Source organism: Staurois parvus, unplaced genomic scaffold, assembly GCF_062004578.1.
Source record: "Staurois parvus isolate SC_StPar_1 unplaced genomic scaffold, SC_StPar_1.0 ptg002478l, whole genome shotgun sequence".
NCBI lineage: Eukaryota > Metazoa > Chordata > Amphibia > Anura > Ranidae > Staurois > Staurois parvus.
The window spans coordinates 1-27,979 of record NW_028320274.1 but is presented as its reverse complement, the minus strand read 5'-3'; the positions used below and the strand labels follow the sequence as shown (position 1 = coordinate 27,979).

Here is a 27,979-nt window from a genome sequence, read left to right as displayed (position 1 = left end):
CCCGGCATCAACCAGCGCCAGCCCGGCATCACCCAGCGCCAGCCCGGCATCACCCAGCGCCAGCCCGGCATCACCCAGCGCCAGCCCGGCATCACCCAGCACCAGGGCCAGCCCGGCATCACCCAGCACCTGGGCCAGCCCGGCATCACCCAGCACTAGCGTGTCATCACCCAGCGCCAGCCCGGCATCACCCAACACCAACCTGATCTGCCCAGCTAGCTCTATACCTCTGATGAGACGGGATCAGCTCCCTCCACTCCCTCCTCCCAAGTCTCATGTGCAATAATGAAGAACCCTTAACAGTCATGCGTTCTACATGGTGCAATAGTCAACCCCCGAGAGCCCGAATGTGAGTCTACAGTGTCCATGCACCTCTAATTAGGAAGGAACAACCATCATAACCCATCACCTCCCAGATGTCTGCAGAGAAAAAAAAATATACATACAATAAAGGAAATGCGTATTTGCTCCCCGGCTGATGTTGAATGTTCGCCCCTCACACAGAAACGATCGGTCTAACAATGGAATGTTCGCCCCTCACACAGAAATGATCGGTCTAACAATGGAATGTTCGCCCCTCACACAGAAACGATCAGTCTAACAATGGAATGTTCGCCCCTCACACAGAAACGATCGGTCTAACAATGGAATGTTCGCCCCTCACACAGAAATGATCGGTCTAACAATGGAATGTTCACCCCTCACACAGAAATGATCGGTCTAACAATGGAATGTTCGCCCCTCACACAGAAATGATCGGTCTAACAATGGAATGTTCGCCCCTCACACAGAAATGATCGGTCTAACAATGGAATGTTCGCCCCTCACACAGAAATGATCGGTCTAACAATGGAATGTTCGCCCCTCACACAGAAATGATCGGTCTAACAATGGAATGTTCGGTGTAACACTGAGAGACAGAATACAACAACAAATTCAGCAGAAATGCGTCTAACAAATGATGACGGATCTGCATGTTCATGAGGGAAAGAAGGATTGGATCCCCTTCACAAAACATGACTTAGTACTTGGTGGCCAATCCCTTCTTGGCAATCACAGAGGTCAGACGTTTCCTGGAGTTGGCCCCCAGGTTTGCACACATCTCAGGAGGGATTTTGGCCCACTCCTCTTGGCAGATCCTCTCCAAGTCATTAAGGTTTGGTGGATGACGTTTGGCAACTCGAACTTTCAGCTCCTCCACAGATTTTCAATCGGATTATGGTTTGGAGACTGGCTAGGCCACTCCAGGACCTTAATTTGCTTCTTCTTGAGCCGCTCCTTTGTTGCCTTGGCCGTGTGTTTTGGGTCATTGTCATGCTGGAACATCCATCCACCACCCATTTTCAATGCCCTGGCTGAGGGAAGAAGGTTCTCACCCAAGATTTGAGGGTACATTGCCCCGTCCATCGTCCCTTTGATGCAGTGCAGTTGTCCAGTCCCCTTAGCAGAAAAACACCCCCAAAGCAGAATGTTTCCACCACCATGTTTCACAGTTGGGATGGTGTTCTTGGGGTCATAGGCAGCATTCCTCCTCCTCCAAACACGGCAAGTTGAGTTGATGCCAAAGAGCTGGATTTTGGTCTCCTCTGACCACAACACTTCCCACCAGTCCTCCTCTGCATCATTCAGATGTTCAGTGGCAGACTTCAGACGGGCCTGGACATGGGCTTTCTTGAGCAGAGGGACCGTGCGGGGGCACTGCAGGATTTCAGTCCTTGTCGGCGTAGTGTGTTACCAATTGTTTTCTTGGTGACTGCGGTCCCAGCTGCCTGGAGATCATTGACAAGATCCTCACATGTAGTTCTGGGATGATTCCTCACTGTTCTCATGATCATTGACACTCCACGAGGTGAGATCTTGCATGGGGCACCAGACCTAGGGAGACTGACACTTGTTTTGTGTTTCTTCCATTTGTGAATGATTGCACCAACTGTTGTCACCTTCTCACCAAGCTGCTTGGCCATAGTTTGGTAGCCCAGTCCAGCCTTGTGTAGGTCTACCATCTTGTCCCTGACATCCTTGGACAGCTCTTTGGTCTTTGCCATGGTGGAGAGTTTGGAATCTGATGGTTTGATGGCTCCTGTGGACAGGTGTCTTTTATACAGGTAACACAATGAGATTAGCAGCACTCCCTTTAAGAGACTGCTTCTAATCTCAGCTTGTTACCTGTATGACAGACACCTGGGAGCCAGAAATCTGCTAAATGATAGGGGAAAGGGTGGGGGAGGGGCATCTGCAGGGGTAACCACAACTTCCAAGTGGTTTTGCACCGATATTCGGTAAATGAAGGAGCAATGATTGGTCGGGGATACAAATGGGGGCGTCTCCTCACCAGAATTAATAGATATTTCCAATGTGAAACCGAACGATCGTGACAACTTTCCTCATAGATCACAGAGACACCAACTACTGAAAGGAAATCTCCCCATTGTGGGAGGGGCAGAGAAACTACTGCAGAGATATCTCCCCATTGTGGGAGGGGCAGAGACACAAACTACTGCAGGGAAATGTCCCAATTGTGGGAGGGGCAGAGACACAAACTACTGCAGGGAAATCTCCCCATTGTGGGAGGGGCAGAGACACCAACTACTGCGAGGAAATCTCCCCATTGTGGGAGGGGCAGAGACACAACTACTGGGGGAAATCTCCCCATTGTGGGAGGGGCAGAGACACAAACTGCTGCAGGGAAATCTCCCCATTGTGGGAAGGGCAGAGACACAAACTACTGAGGGGATTCTCCCCATTGTGGGAGGGGCAGAGACACAAACTACTGCAGGGAAATCTCCCCATTGTGGGAGGGGCAGAGACACAACTACTGAGGGAAATCTCCCCATTGTGGGAGGGGCAGAGACACAAACTGCTGCAGGGAAATCTCCCGATTGTGGGAGGGGCAGAGACACAAACTACTGCAGGGAAATGTCCCAATTGTAGGAGGGGCAGAGACACCAACTACTGCGAGGAAATCTCCCCATTGTGGGAGGGGCAGAGACACAACTACTGCAGGAAATCTCCCCATTGTGGGAGGGGCAGAGACACAACTACTGGGGGAAATCTCCCCATTGTGGGAGGGGCAGAGACACCTACTGGGGGAAATCTCCCGATTGTGGGAGGGGCAGAGACACAAACTACTGCAGGGAAATCTCCCCATTGTGGGAGGGGCAGAGACACAAACTACTGCAGGGAAATCTCCCCATTGTGGGAGGGGCAGAGACACAACTACTGCAGGAAATCTCCCCATTGTGGGAGGGGCAGAGACACAACTACTGGGGGAAATCTCCCCATTGTGGGAGGGGCAGAGACACAACTACTGGGGGAAATCTCCCCATTGTGGGAGGGGCAGAGACACAAACTGCTGCAGGGAAATCTCCCCATTGTGGGAGGGGCAGAGACACAACTACTGGGGGAAATCTCTCCATTGTGGGAGGGGCAGAGACACCTACTGGGGGAAATCTCCCCATTGTGGGAGGGGCAGAGACACCTACTGGGGGAAATCTCCCCATTGTGGGAGGGGCAGAGACACAAACTACTGCAGGGAAATCTCCCCATTGTGGGAGGGGCAGAGACACAAACTACTGCAGGGAAATCTCCCCATTGTGGGAGGGGCAGAGACACAACTACTGCAGGAAATCTCCCCATTGTGGGAGGGGCAGAGACACAACTACTGGGGGAAATCTCCCCATTGTGGGAGGGGCAGAGACACAACTACTGGGGGAAATCTCCCCATTGTGGGAGGGGCAGAGACACAAACTGCTGCAGGGAAATCTCCCCATTGTGGGAGGGGCAGAGACACAACTACTGGGGGAAATCTCTCCATTGTGGGAGGGGCAGAGACACCTACTGGGGGAAATCTCCCCATTGTGGGAGGGGCAGAGACACCTACTGGGGGAAATCTCCCCATTGTGGGAGGGGCAGAGACACAAACTGCTGCAGGAAACGGTCACCAGTCAACTCAGAGTGAACCTGTATTCCACCTATGCTTTGTCTCACATTCCCAAACACAGCTTTACTGTAGGAGAGGATGAGCCGGGTAGTATTATCAGTGAGTTCTAAGCAGGTAATAAAAAAAAAAAAATCAATGTAATAATTACGAGCGAAATTCAAGCAGCTAGCACCAAAATTCTTGATATCACGCCCATCAAAACAAAAAAATCCAACAGAACAGCGCTAAAAAAATAAATAAATACAATAATAATAATAAGAATAATTAAAATACAAATTAAAATAAAAATTAAAAAAAAAAATAAAAAAAAAATATATATAAAGTGAAACCTACACAGCATACAATCATATAACCAACATTAGCGGAACGTAATAATACTGCGCCCATTACACCAAGCAGTGCCGGGTTGCGTACTTCGCTCCAAGACTCCTGGTACAATCTGTGATCAATCCCCGCGCATGCGCAAAGTCCATGAAAACAAATCTGCCGCGTTGTGCAACACTCTCCCTCCAGGACTGGCAGGAGGACTCAGCAAAGAGGTAACTGCGAGCTCCTTACCAGACCATCCATGGCACTCCTAATGAGCAGCCATAACCCCATGTGAAACCAGATCACTAGACACCAGCAAAAACAAAACAAAAAAAGGCAGGATCCAATTAACTTACCAGCATGTCTGTTGGAGTGTGGGAGGAAACTGGAGTACCCGGAGGAAACCCACGCAGGCACAGGGAGAACATGCAAACTCCAGGCAGGTGGTGCCGTGGTTGGGATTTAAACCAATAACCCGAGTACTGCCAGGCGGAAGTGCTAACCATTTATCCACTGTGCTGCCCAATGATACACCGCGCCGCCCCAATGATACACCGCGCCGCCCCAATGATACACCGCGCCGCCCCAATGATACACCGCGCCGCCCCAATGATACACCGCGCTGCCCAATGATACACCGCGCCGCCCCAATGATACACCGCGCCGCCCCAATGATACACCGCGCTGCCCAATGATACACCGCGCCGCCCCAATGATACACCGCGCTGCCCCAATGATACACCGCGCTGCCCCAATGATACACCGCGCCGCCCCAATGATACACCGCGCCGCCCCAATGATACACCGCGCCGCCCCAATGATACACCGCGCCGCCCCAATGATACACCGCGCCGGCCCAATGATACACCGCGCTGCCCAATGATACACCGCGTCGCCCCAATGATACACCGTGCTGCCCAATGATACACCGTGCTGCCCAATGATACACCGCGCTGCCCCAATGATACACCGCGCCGCCCCAATGATACACCGCGCCGCCCCAATGATACACCGCGCCGCCCCAATGATACACCGCGCCGCCCCAATGATACACCGCGCCGCCCCAATGATACACCGCACCGCCCCAATGATACACCGCACCGCCCCAATGATACACCGCGCCGCCCCAATGATACACCGCGCCGCCCCAATGATACACCGCGCTGCCCCAATGATACACCGCGCTGCCCCAATGATACACCGTGCTGCCCCAATGATACACCACGCTGCCCAATGATACACCGCGCTGCCCCAATGATACACCGTGCTGCCCTTCAGCTTAATTGTCCAATGCTCCAAGAAGCGGTCGCTCATCATTAACGACAAAGCGGAGCTCTACCAAAAAAGGGGAAGCTCCACATTAAGCACTCACCCCCGGCTCCCCGTTACGGATTGACCCCTTTGGGGAGCAGGTACCAGATTTAGCCAGGTACAAGCTCCCCACCTCCGCTCTGACCACCTAGGCGATTGGAAACAAAAGTTTGCTTCCCCTCCCCCCACAGCAGTCTTCTGAGACACATGGCATGTCACACAATACGGCACCTGTATTGAGCTGGGAGCGCGCAGCATCGCGATCCGGTGCCCGCTGTGTCCTCCGGACACACAGAGGAACACCGATCATCGTACGGGACCTCTGTGTGAGGTCCCGATGATGTGATCACTGATTGGCCAATCAGTGATCACATGAAGAGTAGTAAGCAAGATGTCACTTCTGACATCATTGCTTACTACGTGTGAAATCTGTAAATGATCAGAGATCACATGGTACAGGGCTATTCACAACAGCCTTGTACCATGTGACAAGCTGTGACCAATCACAGCTCACACTGTATTTCTTAATGGCTGCAAGAATGCCACAAGAGAGAAGGAGAAATGATTGCTTTTACAGCCTTTATGGGTGTAAAAGCAATCAGTGTAGAAAAAAAAAATTCTTCATCACCCCCAAGTAGTACAGTGTCACCATGGTGACACTGCACTGCTAGGGTGACTGTATGTAAAAAAAAACAAAAAAAAAACAAATAAAAAAAAAATTAAATAAAAATGTAAAAAAAAAAAAAAATTAAATAAAAATGTAAAAAAAAAAATATTTTTTTTTTAAATTATAATTTTTGGTTAAAAACTAATTTGGGTTTTTTTTTTTTTACTAAAAAGATAACTGAATACATTTTTGCCGAGATTTATGATGAAATATTATTTATTTGCTAAATTTTATAAGAAAAACACTTTTTTTTCAAAATTTTTGGATTTTTTCATTTATATAGCAAAATAAATAAAAATCCCAGCGGTGAATAAATACCAAAAAAAAAAAGCTTTATCTGTCTCAAAAAAAATGCTAAAAAATTCATATGGGTACAGTGTTGCATGACCGCGCAATTGTCATTCAAAGTGTGACAGCGCTGAAAGCTGAAAATTGGCCGGGGAAGCGTCCGGACCGGAAAGGGGGGGGGAAAGCGTCCGGACCGGAAAGGGGGGGGGGAAAGCGTCCGGACCGGAAAGGGGGGGGGAAAGCGTCCGGACCGGAAAGGGGGGGGGAAAGCGTCCGGACCGGAAAGGGGGGGGGGAAAGCGTCCGGACCGGAAAGGGGGGGGGGAAAGCGTCCGGACCGGAAAGGGGGGGGGGAAAGCGTCCGGACCGGAAAGGGGGGGGGGAAAGCGTCCGGACCGGAAAGGGGGGGGGGAAAGCGTCCGGACCGGAAAGGGGGGGGGGAAAGCGTCCGGACCGGAAAGGGGGGGGGGAAAGCGTCCGGACCGGAAAGGGGGGGGGGGAAAGCGTCCGGACCGGAAAGGGGGGGGGGAAAGCGTCCGGACCGGAAAGGGGGGGGGAAAGCGTCCGGACCGGAAAGGGGGGGGGGGGAAAGCGTCCGGACCGGAAAGGGGGGGGGGGAAAGCGTCCGGACCGGAAAGGGGGGGGGAAAGCGTCCGGACCGGAAAGGGGGGGGGGAAGCGTCCGGACCGGAAAGGGGGGGGGGAAGCGTCCGGACCGGAAAGGGGGGGGGGAAAGCGTCCGGACCGGAAAGGGGGGGGGGAAAGCGTCCGGACCGGAAAGGGGGGGGAAAGCGTCCGGACCGGAAAGGGGGGGGGAAAGCGTCCGGACCGGAAAGGGGGGGGAAAGCGTCCGGACCGGAAAGGGGGGGGGGAAAGCGTCCGGACCGGAAAGGGGGGGGGAAAGCGTCCGGACCGGAAGGGGGGGGGAAAGCGTCCGGACCGGAAGGGGGGGGAGGGGGGAAGCGTCCGGACCGGAAGGGGGGGGAGGGGGGAAGCGTCCGGACCGGAGGGGGGGGGGGGGGGGGGGGGGGGAGCGTCCGGACCGGAAGGGGGGGGGGGAAGCGTCCGGACCGGAAGGGGGGGGGGGAAGCGTCCGGACCGGAAGGGGGGGGGGGAAGCGTCCGGACCGGAAGGGGGGGGGGGAAGCGTCCGGACCGGAAGGGGGGGGGGGGGAAAGCGTCCGGCCCGGAAGGGGGGGGGGGGGAAAGCGTCCGGACCGGAAGGGGGGGGGGGGGGGAAGCGTCCGGACCGGAAGGGGGGGGGGGAAGCGTCCGGACCGGAAGGGGGGGGGGAAGCGTCCGGACTGGAAGGGGGGGGGGGGAAGCGTCCGGACTGGAAGGGGGGGGGGGTTGGGGGAGAAAAGCGTCCAGCTGAAAACCTCCTCTAGAAACCCACTAGTCCTGGGTTTTTTCTCCAGGAAAAAACGCCCTAGCCAAAAAAAAGAAAAACATTGATTCCAGTCTATGTGTGTATGGACACAAAGGATAACATGCTGGGGGGGCTGTAAAAAAAAAAAAAAAAAAAAAAAGTCAAAAGTCAAAAACAGCCGCTGTAAAAACCTCCATCCGGTGTGCAGGAGGACTTACAAGGGAATGCCGGGGATGTCTGGTAACAGCTTGTGTTTATCTCTGTCTCCACCGAGTCCTCCTGCCAGTCCTGGAGGGAGAGTGTTGCACAACGCGGCAGATTTGTTTTCATGGACTTTGCGCATGCGCGGGGATTGATCACAGATTGTACCAGGAGTCTTGGAGCGAAGTACGCAACCCGGCACTGCTTGGTGTAATGGGCGCAGTATTATTACGTTCCGCTAATGTTGGATATATGATTGTATGCTGTATAGGTTTCACATATTTTTATTTTAATTATTATTATTTGTATTTTTTTTTTTTTAGCGCTGTTCTGTTGGATTTTTTTGTTCTGATGGGCTTGATATCAAGAATTTCACTTTTTATTTTATATATATATATATATATATATATATATATATATTTTTTTTTTTTAATAATAATAAAAATTAAAATTAAAAAAAATATATATATATATTATACACATACATACAGTTGCAAGAAAAAGTATGTGAACCCCTTGGGATTACGTGGAGTTTTGCATGAATTGGGCATAAAATGTGCTCTGAACGTCATCTAAGTCACAACAATAGAAGAACACAGTCTGCTGAACATAATACTACACAAACATTAGACGTTGCCGTGGTTTAATTGCACATAACATGTAAACATTCACAGTGCAGGGAGGAAAAAGTATGTGAACCTTTGGACTTAATGAGGTTGACCCTCCTTTGGCAGCAATAACCTCAACCAAACGTTTCCTGTAGTTGCAGATCAGACCTGCACAACGATCTGGAGTCATTTTGGACCACTCCTCTTCACAAAACTGTTTCAGTGTAGCAATATTCTTGGGATGTCTGGTGTGAATCGCTCTCTTAAGGTCATGCCACAGCATTTCAATCAGGTTGAGGTCAGGACTCTGACTGGGCCACTCCAGAAGGCGTATTCTGTGCTGTTGCAGCCATTGTTTTGTTGAATTACTTGTATGCTTTGGGTCATTGTCCTGTTGCATCACCCATCCTCTGCGGAGCTTCAGTTGGCGGACAGATGGTCGTACGTTTTCCTGCAAAATGTCTTGATAAACTCTGGAATTCATTTTCCCATCAATGACAACAATCCGTCCAGCCCTGAGGCAGCAAAGCAGCCCCAAACCATGATGCTCCCTCCGCCATGTTTCACAGTGGGGATGAGGTTTTGATGTTGGTGTGCTGGGCCTTTTTTTCTCCACACATAGTGTTGTGTGTTCTTCCCAAACAACTCAATCTTGGTGTCATCTGTCCACAGTATATTCTGCCAGTAGTGCTGTGGAACATCCAGGTGCTCTTTTGCAAACTTCAAACGTGCTGCAATATTCTTTTTGGACAGCAGTGGCTTCCTCCGTGGTGTCCTCCCATGTACTCCATTCTTGTTTAATGTTTTCCTTATTGTAGATGTGTCAACAAAAATGTTATCATGTGCCAGAGATTTCTGTAGGTCTTTAGCTGACACTCTGGGATTCGTCTTTACCTCATGCAGCATTCTGCGCTGTGCTCTTGCAGTCATTTTTACAGGATGACCACGCCTAGGGAGAGTAGCAACAGTGCTAAACTTTCTCCATTTGTAGACAGTCTGTCTTACCGTGGACACAGGAACATCAAGGCTCAAGGAGATACTTTTGTAACCCTTTCCAGCTTCATGCAAGTCCACAATTCTTGATCGTAGGTCTTCTGAGAGCTCTTTTCTGCGAGGCATGGTTTCACATCAGACAGTGCTTCTTGAAACCAGTAAACCCAAAACAGGTGTGTGTTTTTTAAGGGCAGGACAGCTGTCAGCAACACATCCAATATCATCCCACTGATTGGAGTCAAGGTTGGCTCACTCCTGGCTCCAATTAGCTCTGGGAGAAGTCATTAAGCTAGAGCCTCACATACTTTTTCCTCCCTGCACTGTGAATGTTTACATGTTATGTGCAATTAAACCATGGCAACATCTAATGTTTGTGTAGTATTATGTTCAGCAGACTGTGTTCTTCTATTGTTGTGACTTAGATGACGTTCAGAGCACATTTTATGCCCAATTCATGCAAATCTCAACGTAATCCCAAGGGGGTCACATACTTTTTCTTGCAACTGTACATACATACACATATATTTTATTTTTATTATTTTTTATTTTTATTTTAGTTTTTTATTTTTATTATAATTTTTTTAAATTTTTATTATTTTTATTTTTTTTTTTAGCGCTGTACTGATTTTTTTTGTTCTGATGGGCGTGATATCAAGAATTTTGGTGCTAGCTGCTTGACTTTCGCTCGCAATTATTGCATGGATTTTTTTTCCCGTGTTTTATTAACTGCTTCGAACACACTGACGTCAACCCGTGTAACGCTGCCCGGCTCCTCCTCTCACCTACAGCGAGGCTTCACCATCCCGCACCGGCTGGCGTAAAAGTCATACGAAAAGGATTTTCTAATACAATGCAAAGCTGTGAAATGTGATGGAATGCTGTAGAGAGCTTTGACTTTTTATTATAAAAAGGTCAAATAAAATGAATATCCGCGCTGATGAAAGATACAAAGCAGCCGACACAAACAAGCGGTATAAAAACCTAAAAAACGTGCGGCACATTTTTTTACTTTTTGTTATATATTTTTTTTTTTTGGCGCTGCACTGCTGCCTTTTACAGTCATGGCCAAAAATCCTGCCACCCCCTTCCATCAGATAACCCACCACTTCACCCAGAAAACGGTTTCCATGACAAATTCTGCATTCTCGTGTTTCTTTCTTTGGTTTGTATCGGTGACACAAAAAGCCAAATCTGACCCATTCCATGCAAAACCCCCCAAAAATGGAGCGGACAAAATTATTGGCACCTTCTCAAAATGGTAAGAAATAATTGCATTCCAAGTCTGTGATGTTCCTGTAGTTTGTTATTAGACTCCCCCGTATCCATGACCAGGAGCTGACAACATAGAAATCCCACCGACAACCGGGGACAATGGTGACACATGACCTCCACCTTTCTGTTGGGTGTCTCTGTGGGCCGCATGGAGGAGAGGAAGGGCAGCAAAGAATTGTCTGAGGATTGGAGAACAAAAATGGTGGAAAAGCACGGACCATCTCAAGGTTACAAGCCCATCTCCAGAGATCTTCATGTTCCTGTGTCCACTGTGCGCAACATTGTCAGGAAGTTTACAGCCCATGGCACTGTAGCTTAACTCCCTGGACGTGGATGAAAGAGAAAAATTGATGAAAGATTGCAACAAAGGATTGTTGGAATGGTGGCTAAAGAACTTCGATCAACTTCCAGACAATTTCAAGCTGACCTTCAGGCACAGGGCGCATCTGTGTCACCTCGCACTATACGTCACCATCTGAATGAAAAGGGATGCTATGGTAGGAGACCCAGGAGGACCCCACCCCTGACACAGACATATGGGAGGAGACCCAGGAGGACCCCACTGCTGACACAGAAATATGGTAGGAGACCCAGGAGGACCCCACCGCTGACACAGATATATGGGAGGAGACCCAGGAGGACCCCACCGCTGACACAGATATATGGGAGGAGACCCAGGAGGACCCCACCGCTGACACAGAAATATGGTAGGAGACCAAGGAGGACCCCACTGCTGACACAGAAATATGGTAGGAGACCCAGGAGGACCCCACCGCTGACACAGAAATATGGTAGGAGACCCAGGAGGACCCCACTGCTGACACAGAAATATGGGAGGAGACCCAGGAGGACCCCACTGCTGACACAGAAATATGGTAGGAGACCCAGGAGGACCCAACTGCCGACACAGAAATATGGGAGGAGACCCAGGAGGACCCCACCGCTGACACAGAAATATGGTAGGAGACCCAGGAGGACCCCACTGCTGACACAGAAATATGGGAGGAGACCCAGGAGGACCCCACCGCTGACACAGAAATATGGTGGGAGACCCAGGAGGACCCCACCGCTGACACAGAAATATGGTGGGAGACCCAGGAGGACCCCACCGCTGACCCAGAAATATGGTGGGAGATCCAGGAGGACCCCAATGCTGACACAGAAATATGGTGGGAGACCCAGGAGGACCCCACCGCTGACACAGAAATATGGTAGGAGACCCAGGAGGACCCCACTGCTGACACAGATATATGGGAGGAGACCCAGGAGGACCCCACTGCTGACACAGATATATGGGAGGAGACCCAGGAGGACCCCACTGCTGACACAGAAATATGGTAGGAGACCCAGGAGGACCCCACCGCTGACACAGAAATATGGTAGGAGACCCAGGAGGACCCCACCGCTGACACAGAAATATGGGAGGAGACCCAGGAGGACCCCACTGCTGACACAGAAATATGGTAGGAACCCAGGAGGACCCAACTGCCGACACAGAAATATGGTAGGAACCCAGGAGGACCCAACTGCCGACACAGAAATATGGGAGGAGACCCAGGAGGACCCCACTGCTGACACAGAAATATGGTGGGAGACCCAGGAGGACCCCACTGCTGACACAGAAATATGGTGGGAGACCCAGAAGGACCCCACCGCTGACACAGAAATATGGTAGGAGACCCAGGAGGACCCCACTGCTGACACAGAAATATGGTGGGAGACCCAGGAGGACCCCACCGCTGACCCAGAAATATGGTGGGAGACCCAGGAGGACCCCACCGCTGACACAGAAATATGGTGGGAGACCCAGGAGGACCCCACTGCTGACACAGAAATATGGTGGGAGACCCAGGAGGACCCCACTGCTGACACAGAAATATGGGAGGAGACCCAGGAGGACCCCACTGCTGACACAGAAACAGAAAAGAGCCAGATTGGAGTTTGCCAAACCTTACCTGAGGAAGCCAAAATCCTTCTGGGAGAATGTGCCATCGACAGACAAAACAAAATGGCAGCTTTTTGGTAAAGCCCATCATTCTACTGTTTACAGGAAAAGCAATGAGGCCTTTAAAGAAAAGAACCCAGTCCCTCCAGTCACACATGGTGGGGGGGTCACAGTCCCTCCAGTCACACATGGTGGGGGGTCACTGATGGTTTGGGGTTGCTTTGCTGCTTCAGGCACTGGATGTGTTGGCCGTGTAGATGGGATTATGAAATCTGAAGACTACCAAAGAATTCTGGGGTGCAATGTAGGGCCCGGTGTAAGAAAGTTGGGTCTCCATCAGGGGTCACGGGTCTTCCAGCAGGACAATGACCCAAAGGACACTCAGGAAGCCCCCAGAAATGGTCTCAGACAAAGCGCTGGAGAGGACTGAACTGGCCAGCAATGATTCCAGATCTCCATCCATAGAGCTCCTGTGGAGAGATCTCAGACCAGCAGTTGGGAAAAGGAACCTTCCAATCTGAGAGACCCGGAGCCGTTGGGAGGAAGAAGAGCGACCCAAAATTCCAGTAGAGAGGTGGAAGAAACCCACTGATGGTTCCAGGAAGCCATTGGTTCCAGTTATTTTTTTTCCGAGGGGTGTGCTACCAAATATTACATGGAGGGTGCCAATAATTCCGTCCAGTCCATTTTCAGGGTTCTGCGTGGGATGGGTCAGATTTGGCTTTTTGTTTCTCCAATTTTTGTGTGTCACCGATACAAACCAAAGAAATAAACATGAGAATGCCGAAACATTTGTCATTGCAACAATTTTCTGGGTGAAGTGGTGCGTTATGGGACAGAAATGCCAGGAGGGGGGGACGGGGGACGGGACAAGATTTGTGGCCATGACTATGTTCTATGCGGTTACCCGCTTCCTATGCAGTGACCACATCCCTTTGCATACATCTAGAGAAGAGAACACAGGACAATGAAGAGGATTACTTGGCCAGCTGGAGGACGTTCCGGTAACAGCTGTACAGAGAGCTCTCGGCCGCCGTACGGTACTTGTTCTTGTATTTAGGACCCACGGTGTGGATGATGTAACGGGCGGCCAAATTAAAACCCTTTGTGAGCTTAGCCTCGCCTGTCCTGCAACCTGCCGGGACACAACGGTGACAAAAGTGCAAAGTGATCAGGCAACAGAGAGTGACACCGAGGACAGGATATCAGAGACACGAGACCTGTGACAGGAAGAGCGATGATGACATCACAGATGGTCAAAAGAGAGAGCAGAGGGCGTAGGAGGGAGAAGAGAGACTAGATGCAGGTCAGGAAATGTGAGGGGTAAGACCGAGAGGGGCCACCAGAGACAGGGGAGGCATGCCAAGAGTGATGAGAAGACAGAGCAGTGAGGGATCAGGAATACAAGAAGAGAGCGCAGGGAGAGTACAGAGGGGTCAGGAATACAAGGAGAGAGCGCAGGGAGAGCAGAGAGGGGTCAGGAATACAAGGAGAGAGCGCAGGGAGAGCAGAGAGGGGTCAGGAATACAAGAAGAGAGCGCAAAGAGAGCAGAGAGGGGTCAGAAATACAAGAAGAGAGCGCAGGGAGAGCAGAGAGGGGTCAGGAATACAAGAAGAGAGCGCAGGGAGAGTACAGAGGGGTCAGGAATACAAGGAGAGAGCGCAGGGAGAGCAGAGAGGGGTCAGGAATACAAGGAGAGAGCGCAGGGAGAGCAGAGAGGGGTCAGGAATACAAGAAGAGAGCGCAAAGAGAGCAGAGAGGGGTCAGAAATACAAGAAGAGAGCGCAGGGAGAGCAGAGAGGGGTCAGGAATACAAGAAGAGAGCGCAGAGAGGGGTCAGGAATACAAGAAGAGAGTGCAGAGAGGGGTCAGGAATACAAGGAGAGAGCGCAGGGAGAGCAGAGAGGGGTCAGGAATACAAGAAGAGAGCGCAGGGAGAGTACAGAGGGGTCAGGAATACAAGGAGAGAGCGCAGGGAGAGCAGAGAAGGGTCAGGAATACAAGGAGAGAGCGCAGGGAGAGTACAGAGGGGTCAGGAATACAAGAAGAGAGCGCAGGGAGAGCAGAGAGGGGTCAGGAATACAAGAAGAGAGCGCAAAGAGAGCAGAGAGGGGTCAGGAATACAAGAAGAGAGCGCAGGGAGAGCAGAGAGGGGTCAGAAATACAAGAAGAGAGCGCAGGGAGAGCAGAGAGGGGTCAGGAATACAAGAAGAGAGCGCAGGGAGAGCAGAGAGGGGTCAGGAATACAAGAAGAGAGCGCAGAAAGAGCAGAGAGGGGTCAGGAATACAAGAAGAGAGTGCAGAGAGGGGTCAGGAATACAAGGAGAGAGCGCAGGGAGAGCAGAGAGGGGTCAGGAATACAAGGAGAGAGCGCAGGGAGAGCAGAGAGGGGTCAGGAATACAAGAAGAGAGCGCAGAAAGAGCAGAGAGGGGTCAGGAATACAAGAAGAGAGTGCAGAGAGGGGTCAGGAATACAAGGAGAGAGCGCAGGGAGAGCAGAGAGGGGTCAGGAATACAAGGAGAGAGCGCAGGGAGAGCAGAGAGGGGTCAGGAATACAAGAAGAGAGCGCAGGGAGAGCAGAGAGGGGTCAGGAATACAAGAAGAGAGCGCAGGGAGAGCAGAGAGGGATACATAGGAAAATGAAAGTGTGAGCGCCAAAATAATATATATATTTAGAAAGAGTACAAGTAACAGAAAAAAAAAAATAAGAGGAGAGTGCGGGCAGAAAGAAAAGAATAAAGTTGCAGAAGTTGTGAGGAAACTGTGATCAAAGGAAAAAAAAAAAAAAAAAAAGGTGCTGAATGTGCAGGAACAGGAGGACGACTAAGAAGCTTAAAGCTGATCAGTCACATTCCTAGATTACTCTGAAGGTCACACCACACACTGACCATGTGACCCCCCTGAAAAGTGTTGTTAAGGAAAAAAAAAAAAAACACACCCCCCCCCCCAAAAAAAAAAAAAAACAAACAGAAAGAAGAAAAAAAAAAAAAAAAAAAAAAAAAAAAAAAAAAAAAAAGCACAAAACAGAAAAAGCACAAAACAGAAAAAGCACAAAACAGAAAAAGCACAAAACAAAAAAAAAAGCACAAAACAGAAAAAGCACAAAACAGAAAAAGCACAAAACAAAAAAAAGCACAAAACAGAAAAAGCACAAAACAGAAAAAGCACAAAACAAAAAAAAAAAGCACAAAACAGAAAAAGCACAAAACAGAAAAAGCACAAAACAAAAAAAAGCACAAAACAGAAAAAGCACAAAACAGAAAAAGCACAAAACAGAAAAAGCACAAAACAAAAAAAAGCACAAAACAAAAAAAAAGCACAAAACAGAAAAAAAGCACAAAACAGAAAAAGCACAAAACAAAAAAAAGCACAAAACAGAAAAAGCACAAAACAAAAAAAAGCACAAAACAGAAAAAGCACAAAACAAAAAAAAAGCACAAAACAGAAAAAGCACAAAACAGAAAAAGCACAAAACAAAAAAAAAGCACAAAACAGAAAAAGCACAAACAAAAAAAAGCACAAACAAAAAAAAGCACAAAACAAAAAAAAGCACAAAACAGAAAAAGCACAAAACAAAAAAAAGCACAAAACAAAAAAAAGCACAAAACAGAAAAAGCATAAACAAAAAAAAGCACAGAAACACAAAATACACAAACCCCCCCCCCCCAAAAAAAAACAGCCGCGCACGCACCCAGCCACCACACACACACCCTGGAATCAGAGATTAGATGGTCTGAGGACAGGAAGCTGCCACACTTACAATCAGCAGAGTAAAGCCCCCCCCCCCTCCTCTCCCGGCCACATAGTATGCTTAGCAATTGAGGGAACACTTCAGACAGTATAAATCCTGCAGAACTTCCTTCGCTCTGCATTCATAGAACATTCTGTCTGCATCCTCTCGTCACTCAAAGGAGTTCCGCAGACACACACCAGAAGGGGGCGCACCTTTCAGCTTCCGCATCTCCTCCTGCAGCTCCGGCCCGGCGTACCGGAAGATGCTGTCAGACACCGGGTTCTTGTCGGTGAGGGTCTCATTGCTGGTGTTGACCACAGCCGTGCAGTTCAGCAACGCCACGTCACCCGTCCTGGAATAGACAGATAGCGCCATCAGAGGCAGGGATAAAAATTTCACAAGAAAAAACCCCCCCAAAAAAACAAATCAAAAAAAAAAAAACTCACCCAAGCTCTACTGCCAATGGGAGAAATAGGAGCAGAGAGCGCTCAGGGTAGAACGTTCACGTCAAGATATGTAGTAATATATCCGGAAACTCGGTCACTTCCTCAAAGAATCCTGATTGGCACACAATGGAGTATACATGATACACTAACGCGTTTCGGCCAAAGCCTTACGTATCCGAAACGCGTTAGCATGATGAACTGTATATTCTCCATTGTGCGCCAATCAAGAAGTGACCGATTTGCCTACGAACTTACTACATATCACATGTAAAACATTACCTGGGGAGAAACATGGAAGCCGTCACCTCTGATCCCAGACTTGAAAATACTCATCAACTGGCTGGAGGACAGGAATTCTGACTTTTCTCTGTTTCAGGTCAGAGGGTGCAACTGGCCTTTTCAAGACGAAAAAAAAAAAAATATATATCTCTCCATAGTTTTCCTTTAAGTTCACTAAGAGTTTGGCCCTGCCTACTCCATACGGCCGATATCCACTGAAGAAGGCCAAACGGATACAACGGCCCAGAATTCCAGATCTGCCAACAATATCCACTGAAGAAGGCCAAACGGATACAACGGCCCGGAATTCCAGGTCTACTGACAATATCCACTGAAGAAGGCCAAACGAATACAACGGCCCGGAATTCCAGGTCTACTGACAATATCCACTGAAGAAGGCCAAACGAATACAACGGCCCGGAATTCCAGGTCTACTGACAATATCCACTGAAGAAGGCCAAACGGATACAACGGCCCAGAATTCCAGGTCTGCCAACAATATCCACTGAAGAAGGCCAAACGGATACAACGGCCCAGAATTCCAGATCTGCCAATATCCACTGAAGAAGGCCAAACGGATACAACGGCCCAGAATTCCAGGTCTACTGACAATATCCACTGAAGAAGGCCAAACGAATACAACGGCCCGGAATTCCAGGTCTACTGACAATATCCACTGAAGAAGGCCAAATGGATACAACGGCCCAGAATTCCAGGTCTACTGACAATATCCACTGAAGAAGGCCAAACGGATACAACGGCCCAGAATTCCAGATCTGCCAACAATATCCACTGAAGAAGGCCAAACGGATACAACGGCCCAGAATTCCAGATCTGCCAACAATATCCACTGAAGAAGGCCAAACGGATACAACGGCCCAGAATTCCAGATCTGCCAACAATATCCACTGAAGAAGGCCAAACGGATACAACGGCCCGGAATTCCAGGTCTGCCGGTCATGTGACATCTTCTGTCACCCTACCCATCCCAATGGAATACAGACTTGTCCATAGCAACGGATGGAGTTTGCAGTGCACATGTGAGGATACAGGATATTCAAGATCTTGGTGGAACCATAACAGTCGAGGGGTGCTCAGAACCTCGAGGACCTACCACGTCCATTATATTAAGCAATAGGAAATTGGTGGAAAATCTTCCATCCTCTACCCCCGTTGAATTTTGACTTTTCTCTGTTTCTGGTCAGAGGGTGCAACTGGCCTTTTCAAGATCAAAAAAAGAAATCTCTCTCTCCAAAGTTTTCCTTTAGGCTCACTAAGAGCCGATATCCACTGAAGAAGGCCAAATGGACACAACGGCCCAGAATTCCAGGTTTACTGACAATATCCACTGAAGAAGGCCAAACGGATACAACGGCCCAGAATTCCAGATCTGCCAACAATATCCACTGAAGAAAGCCAAACGGATACAGCGGGCCAGAATTCCAGATCTGCCGGTCATGTGACATCTTCTGCCACCCTACTCATCCCAATGGAATACAGACTTGTCCATAGTAACGGATGGAGTTTGCAGTGCACATGTGAGGATACAGGATATTCAAGATCTTGGTGGAACCATGACAGGCGAGGGGTGCTCAGAACCTCGAGGACCTACCAGATCCATTATATTAAGCAATAGGAAATTGGTGGAAAATTTTCCATCCTCTACCCCCGTTGAATTTTGACTTTTCTCGGTTTCAGGTCAGAGGGTGCAACTGGCCTTTTCAAGATCAAAAAAGAAATCTCTCTCCAAAGTTTTCCTTTAGGCTCACTAAGAGTTTGGCCCTGCCTACTCCATACGTCCGATATCCACTGAAGAAGGCCAAATGGACACAATGGGCCAGAATTCCGGATCTGCCAACAAAATCCACTGAAGAAGGCCAAACGGATACAAAGGCCCAGAATTCCGGATCTGCCAACAATATCCACTGAAGAAGGCCAAACGGATACAACGGCCCGGAATTCCAGGTCTGCCGGTCATGTGACATCTTCTGCCACCCTACTCATCCCAATGGAATACAGACTTGTCCATAGCAACGGATGGAGTTTGCAGTGCACATGTGAGGATACAGGATATTCAAGATCTTGGTGGAACCATGACAGGCGAGGGGTGCTCAGAACCTCGAGGACCTACCAGATCCATTATATTAAGCAATAGAAAGTTGGTGGAAAATCTTCCATCCCCCGTTCAATTTTGACTTTTCTCTGATTCAGGTCAGAGGGTGCAACTGGGCTTTTCAAGATCAAAAAATAAATCTCTCTCTGTAGTTTTCCTTTAAGCTCACTACGAGTTTGGCCCTGCCTACTCCATATGGCCGATATCCATTGAAGAAGGCCAAACGGATACAAAGGCCCAAAATTCCAGATCTGCCAACTATATGCACTGAAGAGGGCCAAAAGGATACAACGGCCCGGAATTCCAGATCTGCTGGTCATGTGACATCTTCTGTCACCCTACTCATCCCAATGGAATACAGACTTATCCATAGCAACAGATGGAGTTTGCAGTGCACATGTGCGAGGATACTGGATTTTCAAGATCTTGGTGGAACCATGACAGGTGAGGGGTGCTCAGGACCTTGGGGACCTACCAGATCCATTTTATTAACCAATAGGAAATTGGTGGAAAATCTTCCATCCTCTCCCCCCCCCCACCCATGGCTGGTCACTCACCGTCACTCCAGACCTCTTACTGGCACTCACCATAATATCACCTTGTTATTGATATCCTCGCTGTGGGGAAACGGTGAGCGGACACCGCTGTCGGCAATGCCTTCGTGGCACAAAGGGGAATCGAGAACATCAATCCCATCTGGCTCCTGCGCCCAGGACGGAAGGGCATCCGCATCTACGAAACACGATCGGGCACCCAAAGGATCCATGGGGTGCCAGAGACCGGGGCCTGCATGGAGCCACCTCTGCTATACCTGGAAGGAATACAAAGGTTGAGAGGTTCTGAGTATACTGTATTAATGAGCACCAACATTTGCAGCAGTGCTGTAAAATACAGATATAAGGGGCTCAGGGAACCTCAAATGATTATTATTATAGCTACAGGGCAAAGGATATCCGTGTGAAATCATAATAGAAAAACAATACATAAAAACTGTACTGGTTTCTCACAGCGGGGGTCAGTGGGAAGAATGTCCCTTACATTGGGGGTCAGTGGGAAGAATGTCCCTTACATTGGGGGTCAGTGGGAAGAATGTCCCTTACATTGGTGATCGGTGGGAAGAATGTCCCTTACATTGGGGGTCGGTGGGAAGAATGTTCCTTACATTGGGGGTCAGTGGGAAGAATGTCCCTTACATTGGGGGTCAGTGGGAAGAATGTCCCTTACATTGGGGGTCAGTGGGAAGAATGTCCCTTACATTGGGGGTCAGTGGGAAGAATGTCCCTTACATTGGGGGTCAGTGGGAAGAATGTCCCTTACATTGGGGGTCAGTGGGAAGAATGTCCCTTACATTGGGGGTCAGTGGGAAGAATGTCCCTTACATTGGGGGTCAGTGGGAAGAATGTCCCTTACATTGGGGGTCAGTGGGAAGAATGTCCCTTACATTGGGGGTCAGTGGGAAGAATGTCCCTTACATTGGGGGTCAGTGGGAAGAATGTCCCTTACATTGGGGGTCAGTGGGAAGAATGTCCCTTACATTGGTGGTCAGTGGGAAGAATGTCCCTTACATTGGGGGTCAGTGGGAAGAATGTCCCTTACATTGGGGGTCAGTGGGAAGAATGTCCCTTACATTGGGGGTCAGTGGGAAGAATGTCCCTTACATTGGGGGTCAGTGGGAAGAATGTCCCTTACATTGGGGGTCAGTGGGAAGAATGTCCCTTACATTGGGGGTCAGTGGGAAGAATGTCCCTTACATTGGTGGTCAGTGGGAAGAATGTCCCTTACATTGGGGGTCAGTGGGAAGAATGTCCCTTACATTGGTGGGGTCAGTGGGAAGAATGTCCCTTACATTGGGGGTCAGTGGGAAGAATGTCCCTTACATTGGTGGTCAGTGGGAAGAATGTCCCTTACATTGGGGGTCAGTGGGAAGAATGTCCCTTACATTGGTGGTCAGTGGGAAGAATGTCCCTTACATTGGGGGTCAGTGGGAAGAATGTCCCTTACATTGGGGGTCAGTGGGAAGAATGTCCCTTACATTGGGGGGTCAGTGGGAAGAATGTCCCTTACATTGGGGGTCAGTGGGAAGAATGTCCCTTACATTGGGGGTCAGTGGGAAGAATGTCCCTTACATTGGTGGTCAGCAGAAAATCCCCCTCTAACAGATAGCTAGCAACAGTAACTTATCTGTGGCAGAAAACACTGAAGGACCCCCCCCCCCCCCCCACCTCTGCAGGAACTCTGATTAGGGACTACCAGAAGGATAGATAGGAGTTTGCTTATCTCTGGCTATGTTGTACTGATGGCAGGAATTGGGGAATGTCAGCTGGAAGAAAAACATTGAACAGCGAATGTTCTGCACCTTTCTGGAAGGCGAAGAAATTGTTGACGTTTTGTCTGGAATCGGCTTTTATAACACAATCCATATAGAGATGGAGAGCCCACACACGTGGTTGTATTTCTATCGAATTAAAAACAGGAACTCCAGAGTCACACATCACGTTCCTGGTGACCATCAACCTCCAGACACCCGTCACCAGAAGGATGACTAATGCAAGGAACAGGCACCCCGATCACTGCCTCCTGTATCTCCAACATAGGTCTTCCGGGTTTCATCACTTAGTTCCAGGTGGTCACATGAACCCAGGACCCCCTGCACCAGGAGGAACCCAGGACCCCCTGCACCAGGAGGAACCCAGGACCCCCTGCACCAGGAGGAACCCAGGAGCCGCCGCACCAGGAGGAACCCAGGAGCCGCCGCACCAGGAGGAACCCAGGAGCCGCCGCACCAGGAGGAACCCAGGAGCCGCCGCACCAGGAGGAACCCAGGAGCCGCCGCACCAGGAGGAACCCAGGAGCCGCCGCACCAGGAGGAACCCAGGACCCGCCGCACCAGGAGGAACCCAGGACCCACCGCACCAGGAGGAACCCAGGACCCACCGCACCAGGAGGAACCCAGGAGCCACCGCACCAGGAGGAACCCAGGAGCCACCGCACCAGGAGGAACCCAGGAGCCACCGCACCAGGAGGAACCCAGGAGCCACCGCACCAGGAGGAACCCAGGAGCCACCGCACCAGGAGGAACCCAGGAGCCACCGCACCAGGAGGAACCCAGGACCCACCGCACCAGGAGGAACCCAGGAGCCACCGCACCAGGAGGAACCCAGGAGCCACCGCACCAGGAGGAACCCAGGAGCCACCGCACCAGGAGGAACCCAGGACCCACCGCACCAGGAGGAACCCAGGAGCCACCGCACCAGGAGGAACCCAGGAGCCCCCGCACCAGGAGGAACCCAGGAGCCCCCGCACCAGGAGGAACCCAGGAGCCACCGCGCCAGGAGGAACCCAGGAGCCACCGCGCCAGGAGGAACCCAGGAGCCACCGCGCCAGGAGGAACCCAGGAGCCACCGCGCCAGGAGGAACCCAGGACCCCCTGCGCCAGGAGGAACCCAGGACCCCCTGCGCCAGGAGGAACCCAGGACCCCCTGCGCCAGGAGGAACCCAGGACCCCCTGCGCCAGGAGGAACCCAGGACCCCCTGCGCCAGGAGGAACCCAGGACCTCCTGCGCCAGGAGGAACCCAGGACCCCCTGCGCCAGGTGCCGGGCAGTGAGCACAGGGCCCACTAGAGGACGTCGGGCCCTCAGGCCACCCTCATGAAGTCTGTTTCTGATTGGTCAGAGACATTCACACCAGTGGCCTGCTGGAGGTCATTTTGTAGGGCTCTGGCAGGGCTCCTCCTGCTCCTCCTTGCACAAAGGAGCAGATACCGGTCCTGCTGATGGGTCAAGCTAGAGTTGCACTCAAAAGTGGAACATAAACCCCATTGACCATCTGTGGGGCATCCTCAAACGGAAGGTGGAGGAGCACAAGGTCTCTAACATCCACCAGCTCCGTGATGACGTCATGGAGGAGTGGAAGAGGACTCCAGTGGCAACCTGTGAAGCTCTGGTGACCTCCATGCCCAAGAGGGTTAAGGCAGTGCTGGAAAATAATGGCGGCCACACCAAATATTGACACTTTGGGCCCAAGTTGGACCTTGTCACTTAGGGGTGGACTCACTTCTGTTGCCGGATGTTTAGACATTAATGGCGGTGTGTTGAGTTATTTTGAGGGGACAGCAAATTTCCATGTTATACAAGCTGTACACTGACTACGTCACATTGTAGCAAAGTGTCATTTCTTCAGTGTTGTCACATGGAAAGAGAGAATCAAATATTTACACAAATGTGAGGGGGAGGGGGGGCTCACTTCTGGGTGTGGCCGGTCATTCAGGAAATGTGACCCGGTCACCCCTCCCCCTAGCTCTCCATTGTCACCTGCGGTCACAAGTGTCTCTGCAGCACCTTCCCCTCCCCCAGTACTTGTACCAGCAGCCTCCCCTCTCACCTACGAACAATGGGCTTCCCCCAATTGAGCAGCAGTGGGGGAGGGGTATATATATATTGGGGGGTCAGTATATAGCAGTAGGGGAGGGGTGTATATATTGGGGGTCAGTATATAGCAGTGGGGGAGGGATGTTTATATTGGGGGGTCAGTATATAGCAATGGGGGAGGAGTATATATATTGGGGGTCAGTATATAGCAATGGGGGAGGGGTATATATATATTGGGGGTCAGAATATAGCAATGGGGGAGGGGTATATATATATTGGGGGGTCAGTATATAGCAGTAGGGGAGGAGTGTATATATTGGGGGTCAGTATATAGCAGTGGGGGAGGGGTATATATATATATATATTGGGGGTCAGTATATAGCAGTAGGGGAGGGATGTTTATATTGGGGGTCAGTATATAGCAGTGGGGGAGGAGTGTATATATTGGGGGTCAGTATATAGCAGTGGGGGAGGGATGTTTATATTGGGGGTCAGTATATAGCAGTGGGGGAGGAGTGTATATATTGGGGGTCAGTATATAGCAGTGGGGGAGGGATGTTTATATTGGGGTGGTCAGTATATAGCAGTGGGGGAGGGGTATATATATATATTGGGGGTCAGTATATAGCAGTGGGGGAGGGGTATATATATATATTGGGGGTCAGTATATAGCAGTGGGGGAGGGTTATATATATTGGGGGGTCAGTATATAGCAGTAGGGGAGGAGTGTATATTTTGGGGGTCAGTATATAGCAGTAGGGGAGGAGTGTATATATTGGGGGGTCAGTATATAGCAGTGGGGGAGGGGTATATATATATTGGGGGGTCAGTATATAGCAGTGGGGGAGGGGTATATATATATATTGGGGGTCAGTATATAGCAGTGGGGGAGGGGTATATATATATATTGGGGGGTCAGTATATAGCAGTGGGGGAGGGGTATATATATATTGGGGTGGTCAGTATATAGCAGTAGGGGAGGAGTGTATATATTGGGGGGTCAGTATATAGCAGTGGGGGAGGAGTGTATATATTGGGGGGTCAGTATATAGCAGTGGGGGAGGGGTGTATATATTGGGGGTCAGTATATAGCAGTGGGGGAGGGGTATATATATATTGGGGGTCAGTATATAGCAGTGGGGGAGGGGTGTATATATTGGGGGTCAGTATATAGCAGTGGGGGAGGGGTGTATATATTGGGGGATCAGTATACAGCAGAAGGGGAGGGGTGTATGCAGTATGGGGGTGTCGGTGTATAATTGTCCCCCCTCCCGGCCTCCTCACCTCCGTTCTCCTCCTCATCGCCCCCCAGCTCTCTCGGTTGGTTTGAATCAGGTGACCGCTGCCCGGAAGTCTCCTGTGTTGAGTGGGCGGGACACTGGGAGGGGTGGGAGTGGTCTAATCGAGGTTCGGGGCGGGGTCTTCGCACGAGCACGGTGGAGAGCGCTTGCGCGACCTGTCCACTGAGCTCCGCCCAAAGAGCACGTGTCTACCGGAGAGCTGAGGGTGAGTACCGGGAGATGAACACCGGAACTAAGAGAACTTCCCATCTCCGCCGATAGAGCGGGGCACATCCGGATCGGTCCTCAGAATGTCTGCCGTAGGGGTCTCTGTCCCCCAATACTGCCCCGGAGACGTGTCCGGGAATACTCACCCCCCCCCCCCCCCCCAGGATGACTCTGTGTATCCACCACTGCCCCCTCTGACCTCTCTACCTGGAGTACCCCCTAATACCCCTCCTCCCCCCCCCCCACATCACCCCCTAATACCCCTCCTCCCCCCCACATCACCCCCTAATACCCCTCCTCCCCCACATCACCCCCTAATACCCCTCCTCCCCCACATCACCCCCTAATACCCCTCCTCCCCCCCACATCACCCCCTAATACTCCTCCTCACCCCCTAATACCCCTCCTCCCCCACATCACCCCCTAATACCCCTCCTCCCCCCCACATCACCCCCTAATACCCCTCCTCACCTCCTAATACCCCTCCTCCCCCCACATCACCCCCTAATACCCCTCCTCCCCCACATCACCCCCTAATACCCCTCCTCCCCCCACATCACCCCCTAATACCCCTCCTCCCCCCACATCACCCCCTAATACCCCTCCTCCCCCACATCACCCCCTAATACCCCTCCTCCCCCACATCACCCCCCAATACCCCTCCTCCCCCACATCACCCCCTAATACCCCTCCTCCCCCACATCACCCCCTAATACCCCCCCACATCACCCCCTAATACCCCTCCTCCCCACATCACCCCCTAATACCCCCCCACATCACCCCCTAATACCCCTCCTCCCCCACATCACCCCCTAATACCCCCCCACATCACCCCCTAATACCCCTCCTCCCCCACATCACCCCCTAATACCCCCCCACATCACCCCCTAATACCCCTCCTCCCCACATCACCCCCAATACCCCTCCTCCCCCCCCCCCCCACATCACCCCTAATACCCCTCCTCCCCCCCACATCACCCCCTAATACCCCTCCTCCCCCCCACAGTCACCCCCTAATACCCCTCCTCCCCCACATCACCCCCTAATACCCCTCCTCCCCCACATCACCCCCTAATACCCCTCCTCCCCCCCACATCACCCCCTAATACCCCTCCTCACCCCCTAATACCCCTCCTCCCCCCACATCACCCCCTAATACCCCTCCTCCCCCCACATCACCCCCTAATACCCCTCCTCCCCCCACATCACCCCCTAATACCCCTCCTCCCCCCACATCACCCCCTAATACCCCTCCTCCCCCCACATCACCCCCTAATACCCCTCCTCCCCCCACATCACCCCCTAATACCCCTCCTCCCCCACATCACCCCCCAATACCCCTCCTCCCCCACATCACCCCCTAATACCCCTCCCCCCCACATCACCCCCTAATACCCCCCCACATCACCCCCTAATACCCCTCCCCCCCCACATCACCCCCTAATACCCCTCCTCCCCCACATCACCCCCCAATACCCCTCCTCCCCCCACATCACCCCCTAATACCCCTCCTCCCCCACATCACCCCCTAATACCCCTCCTCCCCCCCACATCACCCCCTAATACCCCTCCCCCCCCCACATCACCCCCCAATACCCTTCCTCCCCCACATCACCCCCTAATACCCCTCCTCCCCCACATCACCCCCTAATACCCCTCCTCCCCCCCACATCACCCCCTAATACCCCTCCTCCCCCCCACATCACCCCCTAATACCCCTCCTCCCCCCCACATCACCCCCTAATACCCCTCCTCCCCCCCACATCACCCTCTAATACCCCTCCTCCCCCCACATCACCCCCTAATACCCCCCCACATCACCCCCCAATACCCTTCCTCCTCCCCACATCACCCCCCAATACCCCTCCTTCTCCCATATCCCACCTCCTCCCACATCACCCCATATTCCTCCTCCCCCATCATCCCCCCTCCCCCCACATTGTCCCCAGAATTATCCCCCCCCCCTGACCTCATTCACACATTTAGTGGGACGCAAATGTGCGGTTTTGCACAAGGAACCTTCTGCCCCCGCGGCCCCCCCATACACCGCGCACATTGCCGGATGTCCAGCTTTTACGTGTTGCGGCGCGCTAAATCCTGCGTCTGCTGAGCGCATTTCCAGAGCCATTAAGAACTGGCGTCATCACAGAGTCCCCCATCCTCTATAATACACCCCCCCCATCCTCTATAATACACCCCCCCATCCTCTATAATACACCCCCCCATCCTCTATAATACACCCCCCCCCATCCTCTATAATACACCCCCCCCATCCTCTATAATACACCCCCCCCATCCTCTATAATACACCCCCCCCATCCTCTATAATACACCCCCCCCCCATCCTCTATAATACACCCCCCCCCATCCTCTATAATACACCCCCCCCCATCCTCTATAATACACCCCCCCCATCCTCTATAATACACCCCCCCCATCCTCTATAATACACCCCCCCCATCCTCTATAATACACCCCCCCCATCCTCTATAATACACCCCCCCATCCTCTATAATACACCCCCCCATCCTCTATAATACACCCCCCCCATCCTCTATAATACACCCCCCCCCATCCTCTATAATACACCCCCCCCATCCTCTATAATACACCCCCCCCATCCTCTATA

General features: G+C 51.2%; 1 protein-coding gene across 1 annotated transcript in view; it reads right to left on the bottom strand.

The window, feature by feature from the left end:
• Positions 1-25,225, bottom strand: part of LOC149430743 (ganglioside-induced differentiation-associated protein 2-like) — a gene marked incomplete at its 3' end in the record, with an annotated part of 36,500 nt that extends 11,275 nt beyond the window's left edge. The window contains exons 1-4 of the mRNA XM_089666029.1: positions 25,127-25,225; positions 20,061-20,284; positions 16,848-16,987; positions 13,882-14,035 (exon numbers count right to left, since the gene is read on the bottom strand). Coding sequence (XP_089522155.1) covers positions 13,882-14,035; positions 16,848-16,987; positions 20,061-20,239 — 473 coding nt within the window. The remainder of the gene's footprint in view (positions 1-13,881; positions 14,036-16,847; positions 16,988-20,060; positions 20,285-25,126) is intronic.
• Positions 25,226-27,979: the final 2,754 nt, after the last annotated feature.